This window comes from Peromyscus maniculatus, chromosome 10, assembly GCF_049852395.1.
Source record: "Peromyscus maniculatus bairdii isolate BWxNUB_F1_BW_parent chromosome 10, HU_Pman_BW_mat_3.1, whole genome shotgun sequence".
Classification (NCBI taxonomy): Eukaryota; Metazoa; Chordata; class Mammalia; order Rodentia; family Cricetidae; genus Peromyscus; species Peromyscus maniculatus.
The window spans coordinates 8984762-9008066 of record NC_134861.1 but is presented as its reverse complement, the minus strand read 5'-3'; the positions used below and the strand labels follow the sequence as shown (position 1 = coordinate 9008066).

The following is a 23305-nucleotide window of genomic DNA, read 5'->3' as shown; positions in this document are numbered from 1 at the left end:
GATGTAGGCCCGAATTGAAGGAAAACTCCCAGAAAGTTAAAATCCACAAGTGCACAGCAGAGAACCAAGTTTTATGAAACAAATATACAAGTCCATGCACTTTGAAAACTGGATATGGTTCAATTCATCACAGAAACAAACAAAACCCCATGACTTTTATATGCAGGGTCTTTTAGATGTACACCTTGCTCTCTGTGCTTTTGGAGAAAGTTGATAGCGATGTACAAAGTAACAAGGGTCCCAAGTGTAAGTGGAAAGTGCCCTCAGGCTTCGCAGCACTCATGAAGGCGCTGAATTAACAGATACCGGGATAGATGCAGTAAATGTAGCTAAGCAGACTGGGTGTCAGAGAAGAGCCCAAACTGACTGACAGTACAGCCCCACATCTGCTGCTCTGCATGTGCATGCCCACGTGGTTCAGCCTGGTGACTCCAGAGACTGGCAACCTTGTTTTACAATAGCCTGCTTCCAAAGTGTTCACCGTTCCTTTTGGACTCCGACCTCAAGTTCCCCTTTATCAGAAAACTCACATTAAGATTGCCAAAGGAACCTTAAACTCTGGTAACATTTCTAAAGACCTATGTCTTTTTTTATTTCTTTATGGCAAATCCTACTTTTTCTTCTTTCAAGCCTTTGAAATAATGTGAAATAACATTTTCCCCAACATTAAACTGTATACCCATGTGGCCGACCACACACATTTAAATTTGTTTATTATTAAAATGTAACACAGCTGTGTGTGACCTGGCACCTTAGGTCTCTGGGGGAAGACAGGAGTGAGAGAACTTGGTTCTGTTTGAAGCCGGAAGCTGTCTCCCAGCTCTTCCGGTGTTTCCAAGCACTGGTCTTTGTCTTTGTGAAGAAGGGTTCCAATTCCCTGCCCTTCACTGGGCAGTAAAGCCTCGTGCCCTGATCCACACCTGCACTATTGGCCTTTCCTGTCTTCCCTTCCTCCATCCCTAAGTCCCACCTTTCCTCAGATCTTAGCATATCTTGACCCGGAACTAATAATGAGTATTTAGAGGTGCTCTCGCTTGTCCTAGAGTGACAGACACCCGATTCCCACTTTTCTTGTCCTTTCCTTTCTATGCATCTAGTTGGCACATTTCTTTGGCTGTAGGTCACATTTCTGTCACTCAGCGGGTGAATGCTATTCCCAGTGACTTTCAGGACAGGTTGCTCTTACCTCCGGTGTCTTCGTTTTCTAGATCGTTCCTCTTTGGATCCGTGGCATCAGATGAAATCCCCTCACACTTGTTCAGCAGATCCTCAGAGACACTCTGAAAAAATTAATGTCCATAATTAGCCTGCTAAGACCCAATCATTTCATAAGAAGGTATCTGAAGTTTTCCTACTTATTCTTTCTTTATTTTTTACTTTGTTATTTAAAAAAAAAAAAACCCTTGGAAATAAAAACATCACACACCAAAATTAACCAGATCCAAAGACAATACACGTTAATAACTTCTTAATGAAGTTCCTATTTCAAAAGCCATCATTTTAAAATTAAGTGCATGTTGAGTTCCAGAACATTTCTATGGAGCATCTTTCGTATGGTTTCTAGATGCAGTCAATCCTTTTTCTTCATATGGTAACCAAGCCTTGTATGTTGATTGTGGGGTCCATGGCTGTCATAGAGATGAACCAAAACTGGATGGCATGTGCATCTCAACAAGGAACTGCACTTAGGTTCCCTGCCTCTGATTTGTATTTGCACTGGAATTCAATGTCTATATAAAAAATTTAAATAAAATTTAGATGTGTACTACCCTTAATATAGATGAGGGCAGAAAAAAGTTCCATGTCTTTGAGACATTATCTTTCTATGTAGCTCAGGCTGACTTCAAACACAATGTGTAGAGGTTGGTGGCCTCATCACATTGCACTCTTGCCTCACCCTTACCAAGTGCTGGGGTTACTAACCTGTCAACCATACCCAGAGAACACCCAGAACATGGTCTCTTGACCATGCTTTGGTAATTCAGCTCCATATTTGCCATGATGAAAAGTATTAGATAACACCTTAGTGAATATAGGCACAGGATGGTAGACCTTCATTTAGGTAAACAAGAGCTTAGACAATCCAGATGTGTAGTGGAAAAATTACTGATGGGAGGTGGTTGACTAATGTGAAAGTAGGAAGAAAACCTTTCATGTAATGTTAAAAACCCCTAAGAGGGACTCAAGAGATGGCTCAGTGGTTAAGAGCTCTGACCAGTCTTCCAGGGGACCCAGGTTCAATTCCCAGCACCCACGTTATGGTGGTATTTTATTTGTACTGAAATGTGATTTTAATTGTATGTTAATAAATAAAGTAGCCCAGGGGCCAGAGCTATTAGAGCCATAGCAAGAGCCTGACGGTGGTGGCATACACTTATAATCCTAGCACTTGGTAGGCAGAGCTAGGTAAGTCTCTGTGTGTTCAGGGATACAGCCAGCATTGGAGACATACGCCTTTAAGACCTGGAGGGCTGTACTTACAGGCAATGATGAGGCAGTCACGTGTTTGGGTTTACAACAAATGAGAAGGCAGAACAGAAAGACTATATAAAGACAAATACACAGGAAGCAGGTCTCGTTTGGAGAGGTAGGACCACCGCAGGAGGAAGGGTAAGGTTTTAGCTCTGAGCTCTGACCTCTTGGCTTTCTTTTTTACATTGGTTCTGTGTTTCTTATTTAATAAGATGGTTGGTTACATCTACACCACGTGGTAGCTCACAGCCTTCTATAACTTCAGTTAAACATATGTGTAGGCAAAAACACACACTAAAAATAAAAATAAATCTTAAAAAAAACCCTAAACCACCATGCAAATATTATACCTGTCATAGCATTTTTCTTCATTACATAAAGACCACAAAGTATTTCAAATCTAGAGAAAAAGGAATGTTAAGAACAATATAGATTGATACAGAACACGGTGGCCCACGCCTTTAATCCCAGCACTCAGGAGGCAAAGGCAGTTGGATCTCTGTGAGTTCAACCTGGTCTACAAAGTGAGGACAGTTCCAGGAAACTGTTCCAGGACAGCCAGGGCTACAGAGAAACCCTGTCTCAAAAAACAAACAAACAAACAAACAAAAAAACAAAAAAACAAACACACACCAACAACAAAACCAAGTTACTTATTAAATGTTTACAAAATGCCAGGAGCTCATTCATACCTACCTTCTCTTCCTAGTATCTCAAATGACACTCAAGGTGGTTTAAGGAGCTGATGTTATGGCATTATGTTCCATTGCTTAGAAAACAGAGCAGTCTACACGGCTACACAGTATCACATGCACATAACTCAATTTTTACTAGTAAACAGTTTTCACTAACAGAAAATCGGAATGAAACTCAAAGCAGCAAAAGAGCAACTACCTCATTTTCGAGGTGGACTTTCTCCCAGGCCAGGATCTCTTCCTCCAGAACGTGGAACTCATCGTCGGACAGCGAGTCCTGAAGATCTTCATCTGCAAAAGTGCTTGCTGTCCTGCCAGCCGGAGGCGGGGCACGGGCGGTTCCCAGGGTGCACGGCGGGGCTTTGCCCTTGCTGTGCAGGGGCTTCTGGGTAAAGTCCCATGCGCCTTTACTTTTCTTGTAAGTGTCGGGAAGGGTAGAATCACCCCAACCTTTTAATTCGCTCACCTGAGTCTTTTCTTTGAAGTCTGAAAGCCCTTTGGGTTCGCTGGACTTGGGCATGTGTCTGATCTCTAACTGCCAGGCCATGCGTTTTGGTTTTACAGTTTTTTGCAACTGGCCCTTGAACTCACGGCCTCCTTGATTTTCACCCATACACACTTCTGGGCATGTACCATCTGCCTTTCCACTTTCTGGTTTTTTAGAAGATTTCTCCTTACTTTTACGAAGGGATTCTTCCATTTCGGACTTGTTATTTTCACATTTATTTTTCATTAAGGGAAATTTAGTAACTGACTGGCCACTGTTCTCCACGACCTGAGAGGATGAGGGAGATGAAAAGACATCTCCAAGGCCACCTTCCTCCCATCCGGGAAAGGTCTGCAGTGGGACAGAGACCGGCGCTGCAGCTGCATCTCTGTCCTCACAACCAAGGCTGTCACGGGCCGGTTTAGGGGAGGCCGACTTCAGGGGTGTTTTTCCTGTCCAGTCATCACATGGTCGCTCTTCCTCGTGGTGAACACCAATTTTGACAGCTTCGCAAATCTCACCAGGCTTCTGGCTTAGCTTGTTCACGACAAGTTGTAGAGCATCTTTAGACTCCAGTTTCTCTCCTTCTAGCGACATTCCCCTGAGCACTTGCCCCTCGGCAGATCTTGAAGGTCCACACGTATCTTCTCCATCAGAAGCCGCGTTCATCTCTGGCTCCTCCGCTTGCTCTTGGAGTTGTAAAGGTGCAGGGCTCGGCTTGGCTTGACTCGAGGGTGCTCTCTGTGCCAAGAGATGTTTCTTTAACTTATCCTTGGAAATCATAGGACATGAACAAAAAGACATTAAAGAAGGTTTAACGTGTACCATTTGGCTTTTCATAATCTATATTTAGTTACACAAAAATCACATAAGCAAAATTAACAAACCAAACTAGTCTGGGCTGGTGAGATGGCTCAGAGGGTAAATAAACGTGCTGGCCGCCAAAGACTGACAGTCTGAGGTCAACCCCAGAACCCACCTAGTGGAGAGAGACCACCAACTCCTCCAAATTGTTCTCTAATCCTCACGGGGTGCTGACACGTGTGCATGCTCCCCCCCCCCCACTAAATAAATGCAAAAAAAACCCTTTCGTTTACAGTCCTCCCAGGAGAGAACATGACCCAGGAGGCTTAACGCTGTCACTACTACTTAGACGAACACTCACTTGGTATGTGTTAGGTAATTTTAAATACTACAAGAACATGCTCACATTAAAAGTTTTTATTTCACCATTCTTTAAATACCAAGCCCTGATGTTCACTGACATTTAGTCTCTGAAAATCAGTAACTGAATAGTAGGAGAGCTAAGATATTTACTTCCAAAATGGTGACACCGTGTGTGCAAAAACAAATTAACATGAGAAGAACACAGGATTTTTTTCTTTTCTTTTGTTTTCTTTTTTTTGTTTGTTTGTTTTTTGTTTTTCAAGACAGGTTTCTCTGTGTAGCTTTGCACCTTTCCTGGAACTCACTTGGTAGTCCAGGCTGGCCTCGAACTCACAGAGATCCACCTGCCTCTGCCTCCCGAGTGCTGGGATTAAAGGCATGCACCGCCACCCGGCAGAAGAAAACAGTTTTAATATGATGTTTGAATAGCCTGCAAATATGATGGTCTCCTAAGTTTTCCCAGGTGAGGTACAGCTTCAGGAAGTATGCAAGCCTTAACAAGAATAGAAGCTGAAGAACACTGATTTATCAAGTATCGAAAACATGCCAGGTCTTCTCTGTGCTTTTAGTTATGAGAAGAAAATGACTTTGGAGGTGATTGTCCTACTGCTGGCTTCTATGCTATTTCAGGATATTAAGAGGCAAACCATGGAAGGCTGGAGAGATGGCTCAGTGGTTAAGAGCACTGGCTGTTCTTCCAGAGCATTCAATTCCCAGCATCCTCATCGTGACTTATAACCATATGTAATCCCAGTTCCAAAGAATCTGTTAGTCTGTGTTGTGTCATTTTTGTGGGGGAATTGAGACCAATTATAATGAAAATTATTAATGAGCATTGTTTATTGATTCCTGTTTTCCTGTATGTTTTGTATCTGGATGATTTTTAGATTAAACTTTTCTTTAAATGGGCTGCCCAGTTCTTCTATCTTGTCTTCAACGCCTGAGATGCTCTCTTCTATGTCTTTGAGTCTGTTGGTGAGGCTTACCTCTGAGCTTCTTGTTTGACATGCTAAGTTTTTCATTTCGAGTTTTATTTCAGTTTGGGTTTTCTTAATGATTCTGCTGTTAAATTCTACTTCCATGTCTGGTATTGTTTTTATTATTTCTTTTAACTGTTTATTTGCATTTCTCCGATCTCCATTAAGACACCTATTAATATCCTCTTTAAGGTCTTGAATATATTCATAATTGCTATTTTGAAGTCCTTGCCTTGTGCCTGAGCTAAACTGCTTTTCTTGGGACCTATCACGATAGGGTTGCTGGCTTCTGGAGGAGGCATATTGCGTCGACCGTCCCTGTTCGTGTTTTTGTGCTGGGATCTAGGCATCTGGAGTTGTGATGTTTGAGGTTTTCCTTGGTGTAGATGTTTGGCCTCATTTTCGCTGGTTGCATGTTTGGTTTGGTTTGGTTCAATGGTCGCTGCTGCGCACCCTGGATCCTGGGCAAGTGTGATGGCTGTGGGGTCTATGTGTTTGCTTCTGTGGGTTGGTGGGTGATGTAAAGGCATGGAGATGAGCAAGAAGGAAAGGGTGAGAGGGCAGCAGGAAAGAGCTAGCAGACCCTGCCTCCCCACAAAGAGGTGGAGTCCCCGAGAACTGGAGGTAAGGTGGGAGGAGACTCTTCTGCTGCACGGGTCTATGAATAAGTCTGGAGAGAGGAGAAAGAGTTAGGGGGACTCTGGGTCTGCCAATTTATGTATTTTAAAGTATCACTGTGATGTCAGAAGTGTGAAACCCTATTTTAGAATCACCGTGGTTTTCCTAATTCTATATTCACAGCAGACCATAGTTCTCCCTCTCTAGCTTTTCCATATGTTGTGGAAGTTAAAAATTAGACAAAAAGCTAATAAAATCATAAACCCATCACCATTCCGATCTTAGATTTATAAGCCTTCAAATGCTTTCCAGATGCTGTTTGAATATTGGAAACTTAGACCCAACACTGACACACTGCACTACTCAGTTACACACTCAGCTGTGGTGTTCACAGATGCTAAATCTTTACACGTGGATTCTTTTGGGGTGTTGGAAGAATATAATCCTGAGGATTCCTGAGTTTCAAAGTTGAAACAAGTTTTGTGTTAGTATTTAGCTGTCACTGTTGAGGTGGGGTAGCCATGTGGTGGAGCACTGATTACATACACTTGGATCTGGGCTCAAACAGCCCAGTTAAAAGGAGGGAAAAGGAATAAATACTAATGTCAGTCACACCTTCTGTGAGTGCTACCAAGGGACTTTATTAGAAGGGATACTTGAAAATACCGACAGGTACTATCCAGAGAAGGTTTTGTTGATTCTGTAGCTCATCTTGCTTTTCATTCTTTGATGACAGACCCTGACTCTTAGAACATACCATGACTGTTAAGTGGCTCACTACATGTGCCAACATGTGTTTCTGTAACATGGTGACATTATTATGAGGGGACAAATCTGAACTGCACAGAAAAATGCAACATCTACATTTTAAAATGTTCTTTCTTTTTGATTGTCACAGATGAAGAGTCCTCTCCAGTGCTGAGAGTGTGGCTCAGTGGATGGACTTCCCACCACATGTATGACACTTGGTTTGATAATCAACACCCCGAAGATAGGATGCAGGAATACAACTGACACCTTCATTACTATGCTGCAAATAATGCTTGTTTTTCTTGTGATATAATTAATTTCCTTAAAGTACCACAGTGCGGGCTGGGAAGATGGACTGGGAAGTTAAGAGCACTGGCTATTCTTCCAGAGGTTGGTTTCCTAGCACCCACACCAGGCAGCTTCCTCAACTGCCTAACTCCAGCTCCAGAGGACCCAACACCCTCTCACCTCCATGGGCAAGAGCACACTGGTGCACATATGCGCACTTGCACACACACACACACACACACACACACACACACACACACACACACACAATGATAGCATAAATCTTTTAAAAACGCTATATGATAATAAAACAAAAAAATCACTGAAGGAATAAAAATCTACATGTCTCATTAGGTAGTTAGAACCATGGGACACCAGAAAATTCCTTGATCACTATGTTGTGACTATATTAAAATTTTTAAATTTATTTTATGTGTATAAGTGTTTTGCCTGCATGCATGCCTGTGCACTACATGTGTGCCTGATTCTTATAGAAGTCAGAAAAAGGTTGCTGGGTGGTGGCAATGCATGCTTTTAATCCAAGCACATAGGAGGCAGAGACAGGTGGATTTCTGAGGTCAAGGCCAGCCTGGTCTACAGAGTGAGTTCCAGAACAGCCAGGGCTACACAGAGAACCCTGCCTCAAAAAAACCAAAGGAAAAAAGGAAGGAAGAAGGGAAGGAAGGAAGGAAGGAAGGAAGGAAGGAAGGAAGGAAGGAAGGAAGGAAGGAAGGAAGGGGCGTAGGGGCGTGCATCTGAACCCCTGGAACTGGACTTACAGATGGTTGCGAGCCACCGAGTGGTACTGGGAACCAAATCCAGTTCTACAAAAGCAGAAAGTGTTCCTAACCACTGAACAACTCTCCAGCTCTGTGACTGGATATTTTGTAAGTATGAGTATAATAAAAGTTGTATTGGTGTCATTTAAAAAATGACTCAAAGGTATATTTGTCCCACAAATCCCCCCAAATTTAACTTTATTGTGGGGCAAGTTTACCTAGTTTAAGATTCACATCACTGTGTTTTTCTTCCCGTTTCTTCATTCAGCCCCTGCTGTCTCAGAGTACTTCCTATCCCTTTGGGAGGGGTCAAAGGACAAACCATTGACTAGTTCTAATTGTGTAGGACGTTTTCTCTGACCAACTTTTAGTATAAAAGGATAATAAGTAGATTATTATTGAATTTAAGAATAAATGCTAAAACAATCCACACCCAGAAGAAGATTAACCTCAAAGGATTTTACCTTTGTATCAAAATTACATTCGTCCTTCCTTGCTGTGGTCTCAGGGTCACTACGATCAGGTTTGGTGGAGAACCTTCAGAATGAAAATATATAATAACAAATGAGTTCTGGTGTTTTAAAAACTGCCTTGCCTCATCTGTGATTGTGTCAGGCACCCTGAAACTGTGTTAGGTAGAAAACCTACTTCTCTATATTGATGTTCAACAACTCATTTAAACTGTAACTATTCTGTCTACTTTTCTCAGAGAGAAGTTTGCGATGTTTTTGTACTGGTCTTACGAAGAACATATGTGATTTGGATGTTTATCAATGACAGTCTTAATCCATTTTAAGCTAAACACATACAAAAAACAATTCTCTTTAATAAATGTACAGGTTAAAAACAATCAATTTTGTAATTTCTCATAGGAACCAGAGAATGCTATACTACTAATATTATTATCAAATCATTATGAGTATATTATTTGATTGAAGTCAAATGGGTTTGGTTATGAAATGTAAGAGATAGAAGTGCAATATTTAGGAGTTTGGGAAGTTTACCAAGTGCAGGAGACTATATCAAATTTAGTAAACATGCCCCAAATTCCTGTATCATCATGACTACGATGCTATATACCCCAGATATTCTAAACTCATCAGCATTACCAAAAGCAATCTGATCTTCTAAAATCGCCTCACTTTGTGGCAACTCCATCCTTAAAAACTACCATGAATCCACCTTTTAATTCCACTCTCATCTTCAATGGACTTTCATAGTCTTACACACTTCATCTTTAAAACACTGACCTCCAGAATGACAAATAAAGGCTACTGTCCTAAGGAACATGAGGTCAAATTACATTGCTGCCACTTCGTGTGTTGAGGTAAGTCCCTAAAACCCTGACACTGTGTGGACTTTCATCAGGGTCTGCACAAGCAAAGGGATCCGTAGCCGTGGGAAGTGAGGATAAAGGGATGCAGGAAAATAACAGCAGCAAGTGTGTTCCATGTTGATGAGAACAGACTAGACGGAATTTCAGGAAGTGGACTGCAGTAGCAGTTCAAGGGAGATACAAATAGGGAGTCAGAAAAAAAAAAAAAAGCAAGGGTGGTGATGGCACACGCCTTTAATCCAGAACTTGGGAGACAAGAGGCAGGTGGATTTCTGAGTTCGAGTCTAACCTGGTCTACAGAGTGAGTTCCAGGATGCCCAGAGCTACCCTGTCTTGAAAAAAAAAAAAAAAAGCAATTCAAATAGCTTCTGGACAGGCTTAAACACTGTTAGCTGAACATTCTCCACATGTAGAAATGGTTTGCTTCCAGAAAAATAATCTCTCTCCAGCAGTTGCATGATTTTGTTATGTATGATATTGATGGCACCATGGCCACAGGTTGAGATCTGCCCTAAATCCTTCTCTGGTGAAAACAGGCGTTGGTCCTGACTGCGGCTGGAAAGTTATTAAGACCATGATTAGAGAACCACCAGGCTTGCGGGGAGCACTCTGCACGTGAGCTCACACATGTCTGGACTTTGTGAATTACGTTATGAAGCAGTTTCTTGAGTCTATCAATTAATTATGCAGAAGAGCAGGAAAACACACTGTAATGCACAGGCCTGGGGTCAGCTTCCTGGCAGTTACAGGATTGGGGGCCCCTCAGGGAGAGCCACCTACTGGGGAAAATGGGCGATGACGGACATCGTGCATACTTTGCAAACAAGCCATGAAGACTGTGAGGTAGCAAGTGCCCGGCACACCATGTGGCCGTGAGCCAGAGACCACTAACAAACACCAGTTCATTTCTTCTGTACTTAATCTCTAAAACCCTACCTTAGTACAGAGCAGGATTCAGTACTTTCAGCTGCTTCTAAACAGAGAGGAAAAATATGTTGTTAATCAGCAGTATCAAATACTAGAAAAGAGGTAAGTACGATGTATCAAAACTGTATAACTGACGATTGATTGGTAGTATGAATAAATTTGGAGCCGTGCATCAAGAGAGTTCTAGTGGTAGGTAATCCACTCTTCAAAAGCTCATACTTCCACTAGTTTGTGTCTTTCAAATCAAAGAAGAAACCTGTCAAAATTTATTACGTAAACGTAAACTGCCATGCACAATGACCGTGACTGTCGCTGCACACCGTCAGACTGACGGGAAATGACGTTATTAGAAGAATCCGTGCGAGAGGCTGACAGTGTCCAACGCGTAGTGACTCTCAGGTGAGCAGCACTAAGGCGTGTGCTCACTTTTATTCTTAGATATTTTTTCATTTTTATTTGACCTGTGTGGATGTTTTGCCCGCATGCAAGTCTGTGCACCGCCTGTATGTCTGGTGCTTGCAGAGGCCAGAAGAGGGCACTGGATCTCCTGGAACTTGAATTACAGATGGTTTTGAACCATCATGTGGGTGATGGGACTGAACCTGGGTCCCCTGCGAGAGCAGCCAGAGTCATGACCGAGTCACTTCTCCTTTCTGTGAACTTACTTTGTTAAGGCACAACACGAACCCTGCAGGGTTTCAGAGGAAACTTCCCCACTTCAGATAAAAACCTGCCATAAGCAACATCAGTGAATGGCCGTGGTCCTGTGCAGCTTTGCAAAACAATGAATAGAGCAATGGGGGAGCAAGATCTTTTTCAGTCTCCAGACTCCAGCAGAAAAAAAGATGGAGAGGCATCAAGATGCTTGCTCTTGCTATGAAACGCTAATAATCTCTCTCAGTTATGGCTCTGTTCTCTACCTCATGTGTGATTCAAATGGCTCACTTTGTCTCCCACAGAACTATTTCATGGGAAGAACATTCCTGGATGATTTATCTATGCTTTGCCATACTTATAGGCAGAAATAGGCTTGAAATGAACCACTGAGGAAAAGAAAGTTGCTATCTGATATGAAAAATGTAGAAATGAAGTCATCATTTCACCCGAGCTTCAGAATGGGTCAACACAGGGCTCTCTGTATATAAAGAAAACTTTCTTTATCTCATCTAAAACATGAAAACAAATAGTGGAACTCTATTAGGTATTTCCCAGGACAGACAATCTACAATACTCATAGAAAAGTAAGGTAATATGCATTGTGTGTGTGCGTGTGCGTGTGCGTGTGTGTGTGTGTGTGTGTGTGTGTGTGTGTGTGTGTGTGTGAAGTATGGCTTCCTTAGAGTGTTGGCGACTGTGGTGGTTTGAATGAGAATGGCCCCCATCAGTTCATATGTTAAACACTTGGTGTCCAGTTGGTGGAACTGTTTGGGAAGGATGAAGAAGTGTGTCTTTGTTGGAGGAGGTGTGTCACTGGGGGCTGGCTTTGAGGTTTCAAAAGCCCATGGCATTCCTACCTAGTTCTCTCTGCCTCATGCTTGTGAATCAAGATGTAAACTCTCAGCTACGCTCCAGCACCCCTGCCTGCCCCCATGTCCCCTGTTGTGATGGTCATGGACTCTAACCCTCTGAAACTGTAAGCCCCAAATAAACTTTTTCTTCTATAAATTGCCTTGGTCATGGTGTCTCTTCACATCAATAAAAAAATGACTGAGACAGAGGTGTTAGGTCCAAGGCCCATCACTAAGAAATAAAACAAAGATGTTAAAATGCAATGATTTCCAAAAGGAACTTCATTAGGTTATAAACTTACAGACTGTGCTCATGGCCATCCCTCCTGTTCTTTCATGTGTGACAGAGTGTCTCTTATTCAGATTTGTACTAGTGAGTATCAGCTAGAAGACACAACCTAGAGTCCTCTAAAGGAGTCTCAGTTGAGGAATTGCCTACATCAGATTGGCCTGTGGCCATGTCTGTGAGAGAATGTCTTGACTGATGATTGATGTTGGAGGGCCCAGCTCACTGTGGGTGGCACCTTACCTAGGCAGGTGGGCCTGGGCTATTTAAGAAAGCTAGCTGAGCATGAGCCAGTAAACAGTGTTCCTCCATAGTTTCTGCTTGAGTTCCAGAAAAGCAAACTAGAACAGGACTCTAGTCTTATTCCCAATGGCGAGGTAGGTATGAAAGCCATTGTGATGGTCATTTTATAAAGTATGAATTCTTGAGAATGTATCCTCCCATTTTGCAAATGTCTGTCTGGATGTAACTGAGCAGGATGGCCATGTTTCTCCTGGGTATTACAGCATAATGACATTCCGCTCAGCCATTCTCATTCTATTGCATATCTCCAAATAAATTTAGTTCTTTATATGAACTTCTACATATGAAAAGCATTCCATCAGAGCTTACACCCATAATAAGAAAAGAAACTCTAGAAGACAGGTGTATTTCAGTGGGAGAGAATTTATCCAGAATTGGGGAAGCCCTAGGTTCAACTTTAAAAAAAACTTTCCACAAAAGGAAAATAATTTTTTTTAGGTTACACTATTTTGGAAAGCAAAATATATTTAATGATTAACTCATTAAACAGTTCTAGACAAATAAGCAATTTAAAACTGCAAAATCATTTTACAAGTTCACTTTGTAAACACCACTTTCATGATTTGACTTACTTAATTATTACTTTTTTTTAAACAAAGAAAGGATTATCTAGAATAACTCCTAGTCCAGGTCTTACCTAGATTGCTTTCTTGACAAGTTTCCAGTCCCATTTCTTCATATCCTAAAACACCTTGTCTTTTTCCATAAATAAGAAAAATGATAAACATTAATTACTATTTTAGTAGAACTGTGAAAACATTCAACAAAGATTTAAATTCTTTAAAGAATGTTTTATTAAATACAAGAGAAGTTGTCACATATACTTCAAATGTACAAACTTTTAAAGTTTTATGGCATTTGCAATTAAACAAGCAAATAAACACATAAAGACAAGAATAAAACTAAGTGATACAACCATTAACCAATGTCTCAAGGTCACATATCTAGCAAGTATGAAATTTAGGAATTAAATGCACTCTTGTGTGAAACTAAAACCTATTTATCAGGAAATATTAGTTTAAAGTGTGGTGCTTTTTTCCTATTGTTTTTGTTAACAATTCAAAAATATGTTTGATTAAATAAAATTAACCTGTGAGTAGGAGGCTGAGTCAGCAACGTTTTTTAAGTGAGGGTTGAGAGAAGGATGCTGGGTTTTTTGGAAGACACCAGCAAAGGGAGAAGGTTAGCTACTTGCTATTCAGCCTCCTGAGTAAGCAGAATTCCACCTAAACCATTGAATCATAAGTTCTTTAGATTTAGATAAATTCTCCCTTAGTAGCTTTGAAGGAGTCGGTGCCTGAGGGAACAGAATCCCCTCAGGCTGCGGCCCTTGCAGCCCAAGTTGCAATCTCTGACTAGAATAGCCATTGCTTAAGGGGCAGCCACTGCTGCTAATAAAAAACAGATAACAATACCTACTTGTGTTCTTGTTATCATCCACCTATTACCTATGTTTATTAAAGAATGGTTAATGTAAATAAACCATTTGCCCCAACTTCCTGTGCTCACTACATGTAAAGTCTAAGATCCTATAAAAAACAAACAAACAAACATAAAAAGACCTAAGTGGATTCTGGTAGTCACAGTCAACAGTCCCTCATAAATGCCATCAGGTGAACATTCCTCAGAGATAGCAATCTGAAGCATGGTCATCCAAACAAGAAAGTGATTTTCAATTCCTATTGTGTTTAGCAATGTACTTTCATAAGACATGTGCATTAGAAGCAGCGATGAAAAAGAAAACAAGATATTTGTGCTCAATGTTGAATGAAATATGCACAAGTCTATTTCACAAAATCAGTAAAACTAATGTGGAATCCTTTAGCCTCATGTAACATAAGACCAGATTGTGAATAACAAGTACTATGCATCATTGAGGTGGCATATCAATTCTTTTCAATATTTCTTTTTTTGTCCCTGCACTGAACAATTCATTTCTAAATTACTTATGCTTTGTGTGGTGGTTTGAATGTAATTGGCTCCCATAAGCTCATAGGAAGTGACATTATTAGGAGGTATGACTTTGCTGGAGTAGGTGAGGCCTTGTTGGAAGAAGTGTGTCACTATGGGCGTGGGCTTAAGGGACTCATATATGCTCAAGCCATGCCCATTGTCTCAGTTCACTTCCTGGTACCTGTGGATCAAGATGAGAACTCTCAGCTCCAGCACTATGTCTGCCTGCATGCCACCATGCCCCACCATGATGATAATGGGTTGAACCTCTGAACTGTAAGCAAGCTACTCCAATTAAATGTTTTCCTTTGTAAGAGTTGCTGTGGTCGGCTGGGCGGTGGTGGCGCACGCCTTTAATCCCAGCACTTGGGAGGCAGAGGCAGGTGGATCTCTGTGAGTTCGAGGCCAGCCTGGGCTACCAAGTGAGTTCCAGGAAAGGCACAAAGCTACACAGAGAAATCCTGTCTCGAAAAACCAAAAAAAAAAAAAAAAAAAAAAAAAAGAGTTGCTGTGGTCATGGTGTCTCTTCATCTCTTCATAGCAATAGAAACCCTAACTAAGACACTTCATTTTGATAACTATATCTCATAAACTAGAATTAAAATTTGTTTCTCGCCATTGAAATTTTCAGGTCTCAGCACTGACTATAACCACCCAGAGCACAGTAAGGCTGGTCCCCAGAGAAAGGAGGAAATCGGGGCACCTCTCCAGCTTGACATCTGTCTGTAACTCGGCAGCTTCAGGTACCGAAAATTCTTTCATCTGTGGTTTGTATTCCTCCAGAGGAGCTAAAAGTGATACCAGGTCATCCTGTACAAAACCAAAAAAACAGTAACTCAATATGACACATATTCAACATAGTTAAAAATCTCCTATCAAGCCGGGCGGTGACGACGCACGCCTTTAATCTCAGCACTTGGGAGGCAGAGGCAGGCGGAGTTTTGAGGTCAGCCTGGACTACAGAATGAGTTCCAGGAAAGGCGCAAAGCTACACAGAGAAACCCTGTCTCAAAAAACCAAATAAATAAATAAATAAACAAATAAACAAAAACAAACAAACAAATAAATAAATAAAAAATTTAAAAAATCTCCTATCACTCTATTAACATGATTGTGTAAGGCAGATGGGAACTAAATGGTGTCTTTCCCCTCCACTGGGCCTTTCCCTGTTCCCCAACTGGAGCTGTCACACCAGCCCCCCTCTAAACTCAGTTCATGAAGGAGAGCTGGAGTGAGAACAATGGGCTGTGTCTCCAGTAGAGGGTGGATGCCACCAGTCACCATGTGGAAGGAGAAATAAAGAGCAGCAGAGAAGCAAGTGAACTCTGTTCCCCGTGGAGGGAAAGGAAGCAGACGCCAGATCCAGAAGGCACCAACCATGGTCCTCACCAGCTCAAACCCAGTGGAGGATGTGGGTGAAGCTGCGACTTTTCTATGGACAGGCCAGTTAGTGATGAAGAGAAATCGTGTGATTGTCACTACATGAAGCATGGAAAGGCAAGGCAACATGACTCCTTCAACAGATCAGAGCCCCTTAGGCAGAAATCAAAGATAGTCAGATGTGTAGACTATCAGAAGATTGTAACAGTTTTCTGGTAAAAATGATTGATGACCTGAAAAAGAACATGAATGAGCAGATGAGTTCTACCACAGCTCACAGGAAGTAGTTAGCAAGATGGCCGAGAAAGTCGGATGTACAACTCAGTAAGGAAGTTGAGTTTTTTTTCTTCCACTAGAAAACACTGAGTGAGGCTTGATAAACATTTTCAGCAAATTATCAGGATATAAAATCAACATGTAAAACTCAGTAGCTTTCCTACATGCCAATAACTAGCCAAGAAAGAATTAAGTAAGAAAAAAAATTCGTTCATAATTGCTTAAAAGACAAAATACCTAAAAATAAACCCAACAAAGGAGATTAAGAGTTTTCTAAGGAAAGAAAGACCCAGAAGAAAGGAATTGCTCATGATTGGCAAATTTAACATTATGAAACTGGTATATCACCAAAAGTGACCTACAGATTCAATACGATCCACATCAAAATTCCAATGTCATTCATCACAGTATTAGAATAAACTGCTAAAATTCATATGGGCCCCCAATAAACAAAGCAATCCTTAGAAAAATCCCCAAAGTATTACAATGACTAATCTCAATTTCTATTATAGAATCATATTAACAAAACCAACATTATGTTGGCATAGACACAGACATATGAGATCTGGAGAAATGCCTCAATAGTTAAGAGAACTTGCTGCTCTTGTAAAGGACCCAGGCTTAGGTCCGAGCAGCCACAGGGTAGCTTATAACTATCAACTCCAGGTCTGTGTAAGCCAATGTGCCCAATGTGGGGGGAACTACATGTGGTGCCCTTAGATGTGGGCAAAACACCCACACACATAAAAATAAATAGTTAGAACACAAATATGTGAAACAATGGACTAGAATACAGGATGCACATATAAACCCAAGCACTTAAACCTACTTTTTTTTTTTTTTATGAAGTTGACAAAAACACACACTGGAGAAAAGACAGCCCCTGACCAATGGTGCTCAGAGCAATGGATCCACATGCAGAAGCCATGTATTAAGATCCACATATCTCACTCAACACAATCATCAATTCAAAACAAATCAAAGGGCTTAGTGAAAAACTGTAAAATGTTTAAGAAAATCCTTCAAAGCCATGTTAGTATTAATATGGATTTTCTTTCCACAAAGGACTCTAGTACTAAAGAAAATAATAGATGTGTAGAAATTGGGACTGTGTGCTATTAGAATTGTGAACAGTGAAGAAGGCAGAGTGAAGAGACAGCCTACAGAAAGTTTAAAACAATTTTTGCCAACTATGCATTGGCATTGACTTAATATCTGGGATATATAAAGAACTGCAAAAATTAAACATCAACAAACCAATCATTGCTGTGGAATGTTATTCTGTATGCTGTGAATATGTGTTGCTCTGATTGGTTGATAAGTAAAATGCTGACTGGTCAATAGCCAGGCAGGAAGTGCAGGTGGGATAAGCAAACAAGGAGAATTCTGGAAAGAGGAAGGCTGAGTTAGGAGGTGCCAGGCAGACACAGAGGAAGCAAGATGACAAGGCAGAACTGAGAAAAGGTACCAAGCCAAATGGCTAAACATAAATAAGAATTATGGGTTAATTTAAGTGTAAGAGCTAGTCAGTAATAAGCTTGAGCTAATGGCCGAGCAGTTATAATTAATATTAAGCCTCTGTGTGATTATTATATAAAAGGCTTTGGGACTGTGGGTGAGAGCTTTGTCCCAACCACAGGCCGGGAAGGACACAGGAAAACTTCCAACTACAAATCATCAACTCTATCAATAGACTGATGAACTGAGTAGATAGTTCTCAAAAGAAGACATACAAATGACCAATAGACTCTTGGAAATGTGCTCAATATTCTTAGCTGAGATGGCTGGTTTTTCATTGTCAGCCTGACTTCATTCAGAAGCATCACGGGAACACAGCTCTACCTGTCAATGGTGTCTCAGATAGGTGGGAAGGCCAACACTGAATGTGGGCATCATCCTCCTGCGGATTGGAATTTCAGGATAACTGAGTTGGAGAAAGAAAACTGAGATCCAACCTTCATTCCTGAGCTTTCTGACAGTTGATACAATGTGACCAGCTCACTCACATTCTTGTTGCCATGGCTTCTACCATGGTGGGCTAGCCTCAACCATGGTGAGCTAGCCTCAGACCAGGGGCTGATATTAACCTTTCTCCATTTAGTTGTCTCTGTCAGGTATTTGTCTACAGCAATCAGGACAGTGATATTAAAACTACTTTTGAGATTCCATCTCAGCTTGTCAGAATGGCCATCCTTGAGGACAGTCAACAATGGTGAGGATGTGGAGGCTGCTGTCATCCTGATAGGAATGTAAATGGGGAGCCCCTAAAGAAATCAGCATCAAGGTTTTTATAAAATGAAAGACACAACCACATAGGATCCAGCTATGCCCACTCCTGGGTATACACCCTCAAGCTCTAAGAGAAAACCACCAAGATATTTGCATTGATTTCTTCACTATTTATGGTAGCCAGGGAATTGAACCTGCCTAGATCTCCATCATAAGATTAATGTATAAAAATGTGGTACTATGCCAATGGGAATTTGTATAGCCATAAAGAAAAATGAAATCATGTCATTTGCAGGAAATGGGATTAAATTAGAAGTCGCTATGTTAAAGAAATAACCCAAACTCAGACAAAACTTCATGTTTTCTCTTATGTATGAATTGTAGATTTAAAATTCATAGATATTTGTGTCTATATAGAAAGGGAGCTAAAAGAAGGTTGGAATTAAGTATAACTTAATACATGTGGTAAGAGAGCAGAAAGGGGACTGGTTGGGGAAAATAAAGGAGCCAGGAACACAGTGGAATCAGGAGAGTGGAATGAAGGAGAAGAAAAATGAGAAAACAATGTAATGTCACTTATGCATGAAGATACCATGACTAAAACATATTTGCTTACCCACCCAAGAAAATAACAGTAAGGGATAATCTCAAGGCCTTGAGGTGTCAGGCAGCAGGAGACAGCCTTCTCACCAAGTTTGGGACTCTAGTTTGATATACACAATGTATGCAATGACGAACTGATATACAGACACCCGTGTCAGCATACTGCCGATAAGACTGCTTTTCTTGTGCTACAATTCCATTTTAAAAGCACTACAATCACACAGCGTATTCCTATATAAGGGGAGGAGATAGATGCAGGTGGTATGAAGGGAGAGAGGGAGATAATTGATCAAAAAGGGTTACGTGGGGGTATGGGATGGGAGGGTAGAGCAGAGGAAGGGAGTAGAGCAAGGATGCAAAGACTCTTGAAGAAGCATGGAAGCCTGCTGTGGAAGTGTCTTCCAATGTACACACTTAAAAAGACTCTAACCTGTTACTGTACAAAGGAGGAGAGCAATACCTCTCTCAGACAGCACAGACTGCCAAGTGAAAAGTTCAGTGCCAAGAATGGGTGCTCAGCAGGGCGGTGGTGGCGCACACCTTTAATCCCAGCACTTGGGAGGCAGAGGCAGGTGGATCTCTGTGAGTTCAAGGCCAGCCTGGGCTACAGAGCGAGTTCCAGGAAAGGTGCAAAGCTACACAGAGAAACCCTGTCTTGAAAAACAAAACAACAACAAAAAAAAAAAAAAAAAAAAAAAAAGAATGGGTACTCTCTCTGAGTTGTTGGCCAGTGGGATCATCAACAGTCTTATCCAGCTGTGAACCCTGCAAGCTACAATGATGAGTGGCCTGGCCAGATGTGCTTACAGGCACAACAGTGGCATGGATGTTACTGGAGTAACCAACCACCTCTTGGTTGGATTTAAGGCCCATTTCACAGGAAGGAACTCAGGCCTCACACTGCTAATGGAGCCAAGAACCTGAGGGGACCCTGCAGGTGTCCAGGTAGAGAAGGGAACCACAGAGAGGGAGAATGAAAACTCAGTTTAGATTGACTTCGCCAACCTGGATCAGACTTGGGGAGTCTGATGCCAGGTGGTTCACTGTCAGCATATTTAAAACATAGGACATTTTGGGGAAAAGTTTCCAGGCAACAACCATTCCCATCCCAGGTTTCCAGGCAACAACCAGTTCAATTCTAGGTGCACAATAAAACTTAAGTGTGACGACTTAGAAATTTCTTTACAAAGTACATGTGACCACGATGGTGGGTTCTGTAGCTAAAGGGCCTAGAATCTAGTGTGGTCTCTGACTGAGACAGCATAGAGGCCAGCAGGCTATAAAGTACATGTGATATTCCTCCAAAGGATGGGTTCTATTAACTGGGAGCTGGAGAGTGAGAGTCAGATAAGCATTCTGGGGGATGTGAGTGAGGTCTGCTTCTTCAGCAATAGGTGGGTGAGGTCTGCCTCCACAGAGAGCAAAGAGGTCACCGGGTTGTTAACTCCTCCTCTTCCTCTCTCTCTCTTCTGCTTTTCCTCCCACAAGGAGTGTTCGCTCTCGCTCTCGCTCTCCTATCTTTCTCTTCTGGGCAGGAAAACAGGTATTTTATCTTCCCCATTGAGGAGAGGCACCTGAATGTTTAACATTCCTGGTTTCTCTAGTGATCTGTGGGCAAAAAGACCTTGTCTTAGGTTCTTTTTGGAGGTAGAACCTAAGGCAATGTAGATCATAGGCCCGAGAGGGAAAGTCTATCACTGTTACTTGGCTAAATTATTAAAATGACTCCTAAAGATGTATCATTATACCCATAAAATGGTGCATCTTTCAACCCTTATCAGAGAAGCTTCCTTTTGCAGCAGATGGTGATTAGCACAGAGACCCACAGCTGGTCAACGGTTAGAACTCAAGAGACTGCAGAGTCTCAGCCCTCATGGGACATCCATACCACATCCCATCCTCCCAAGGTTGATGAGAGCCAGGGGCAGTGGGGACTATAACAGGGCAGTTTCAGTGTGAATTTATAGTGGCTGTGACCATGTGCATAAGGCCTAAGCAAGATGTAGTCACACAAAAGCTCAGCATAGAGGGGTGAGGGAGTCAGGAATGATTGGCACCTGATAACGCTGGGAGAGGGAGAGTGGGTTTTCTTCGGGGATGCAGCCCTGAGAGGCCGCCCATGTTCCAGTTGATGCTCCTACACCCATGCATATACTGGCAATGCTAAGTGGATTTCATGGGTTTTAAAGGAGAGAGAAAGGCAGGGTGGTGTTGGCGCATGCCTCTAATCGCGGCACTCGGGAGGCAAAGGTAGGTGAATCTCTGTGAGTTCGAGGCCAGCCTGGTCTACAAAGTGAGTTCCAGGACTGGCTCCAAAAGCTACACAGAGAAACTCTGTCCCCAAAAACGAGAGAGAGAGAGAGAGAGAGAGAGAGAGAGAGAGAGAGAGAGAGAGAGAGAGAGAGAGAGAGAGAGAAAGAGAACACATGAAATTAGGAGATAAAGGGGGTGGGAGGAGACAGGGAATAGGGAGGAACTGGAAGAGAAGGAATGAGAGGCGGACTTGATTAATTTTTGTTTAAAATTTGTGTTTAAAATTTCAGCATGTGAAATTGAGGCCAGACTGGTCTACATAGAGAGTTCTGGGCCAACCAGGGCTACACAGTGAGACCCTGTCTCAAAATTGTATTTTTTTTAAATGAAATTTAACATATAATCACTGGTGATGTAATTCCTTGATGGCATATTGCTTGTAAAATTACATCACAAAAACCCATATGCACATTCATTAATTTATATTTAAAAACATTCAAATGTGTCTTTCATACAAAATATATTCTAGGTTTTCCAGGCAACAAAGAAGTAAATTTCCATTTGTTTGTTTTTGAAATCGAGTCTCACTATGTGACCCTGGCTGACCTGGAACTTGTAATGTAGACCAGGCTGGACAGAGTCCCAGAGTCCCCCCTGCCTCAGCCTCCTGTGTGCCACCACTCCCGGCATAAGTAGGTCTCTTAACCTTTTGCACATGAAATGATAAAGAAGCATTAAGGTGTGATTTAAATAACAGAGTAAAAGGCTTCTGAAATGTGAAATGCTGAAATGAGATAAAGAAATTGGTTGTATATGTTTTTGAACACTGTAATAGAAATAAATATAGAAATCAAAGATTTACCATGGAGTTACTGTACCTCTGTTTTATGAATTGGTTATTATTGAGATAAAATATGTTATTCAGACTCAAACATATTCCTTTAGAATATTTTTATTAATTCTTTGAGAATTTCAGACAATGTATTTTGGTCATCTCCATCGCCAACTCTTCCCTAGTTCCTCCCAGATCCAACCTTACCCCCAAACCCACACTTCATTAAAAAAAACACACACACACACACACACACACACACACACACACTAACTCTAACTTGTGCTACCCACATACTCCTGGGTATAAGGTAACCCACTGGAACATGTCTTACCAGGGGCCACATGCTTAAAGAATACTGACTCTCTCTTCCTCAGGAGCTATTAACTCTATTAACTATCAATAGATCCTTAGTTATGAGTTTGGGGCGGGGGGTGGATCATGAGCCCCTTCTCTCCCCCTGCTAGAATATTGACTGGCTAGATCTTGTGCAGGTCTTATCCAGACAGTCATTGCTGCTGGAGTTCATGAGTTCAGTCCTGTCATGTCTAGAAGTCAGTTTCACTCTGGTCCTCCCACACCTGTGGCTCCTAACTACCTGCTTCTGCACTGGCCCCTAAGCCTTGGGGACAGGGTGTGGTATGAGTGTCTCACATGAGCACTCCACGGATGCTCATTCTCTGCATTTTAACCAGCTGCATTAACCACCAACAACTGCACAAAGAAACTTCTCGGATGGTGTCTGGGAGCTTCACTCATCTATGGATGTGGAGAGATATGGATCTGGAGGGTAATTTAATACTACACTCACTTAAAATAATAATAGGACCACTCCTGGGGCCTGTGAGCTCCTACCCACAGATTCTTAGTCAATAATACTAGGCATGTGTTTCCTCTTGTGGAACAGGACTTAAATTCGATCAGAAAGGAGTTGGTTTCCCCCTTACCATTCCTGCCATTATTGCAGACACAGGCTTATCTTGCCTCACTGGTCATTACTGTAGTTCATAGGGTTCACAGCTGGGTAAGATGTTAAATGTATTTTTAACTGAATAACTTAGAAAACATAGTATACTTCTTTTGTAATGCAAATTTTGATAAGCTGTGTATACACACCTATGTTTCCACAATGTTAGGATTAGTCTAAAAGTAGCATCAAAGACAGAAATAGGGAACAGGTACTCTT

The 23305-nt window shown here is 41.7% G+C and overlaps 1 protein-coding gene across 12 annotated transcripts in view; it reads right to left on the bottom strand.

Annotated features, from left to right (window-relative positions):
- The window catches only part of LOC102922011 (uncharacterized), a 134190-nt gene that overhangs the window by 58010 nt on the left and 52875 nt on the right, over positions 1 to 23305 (bottom strand). For all 12 annotated transcript variants that reach the window (XM_076545857.1, XM_042285666.2, XM_076545858.1 and 9 more), the window contains 6 exons: positions 15250 to 15356; positions 13231 to 13289; positions 10506 to 10542; positions 8698 to 8770; positions 3367 to 4425; positions 1187 to 1280 (listed from right to left, as the gene is read on the bottom strand). In XM_076545857.1, the coding sequence (XP_076401972.1) occupies positions 1187 to 1280; positions 3367 to 4425; positions 8698 to 8770; positions 10506 to 10542; positions 13231 to 13289; positions 15250 to 15356 (1429 nt within the window). The remainder of the gene's footprint in view (positions 1 to 1186; positions 1281 to 3366; positions 4426 to 8697; positions 8771 to 10505; positions 10543 to 13230; positions 13290 to 15249; positions 15357 to 23305) is intronic.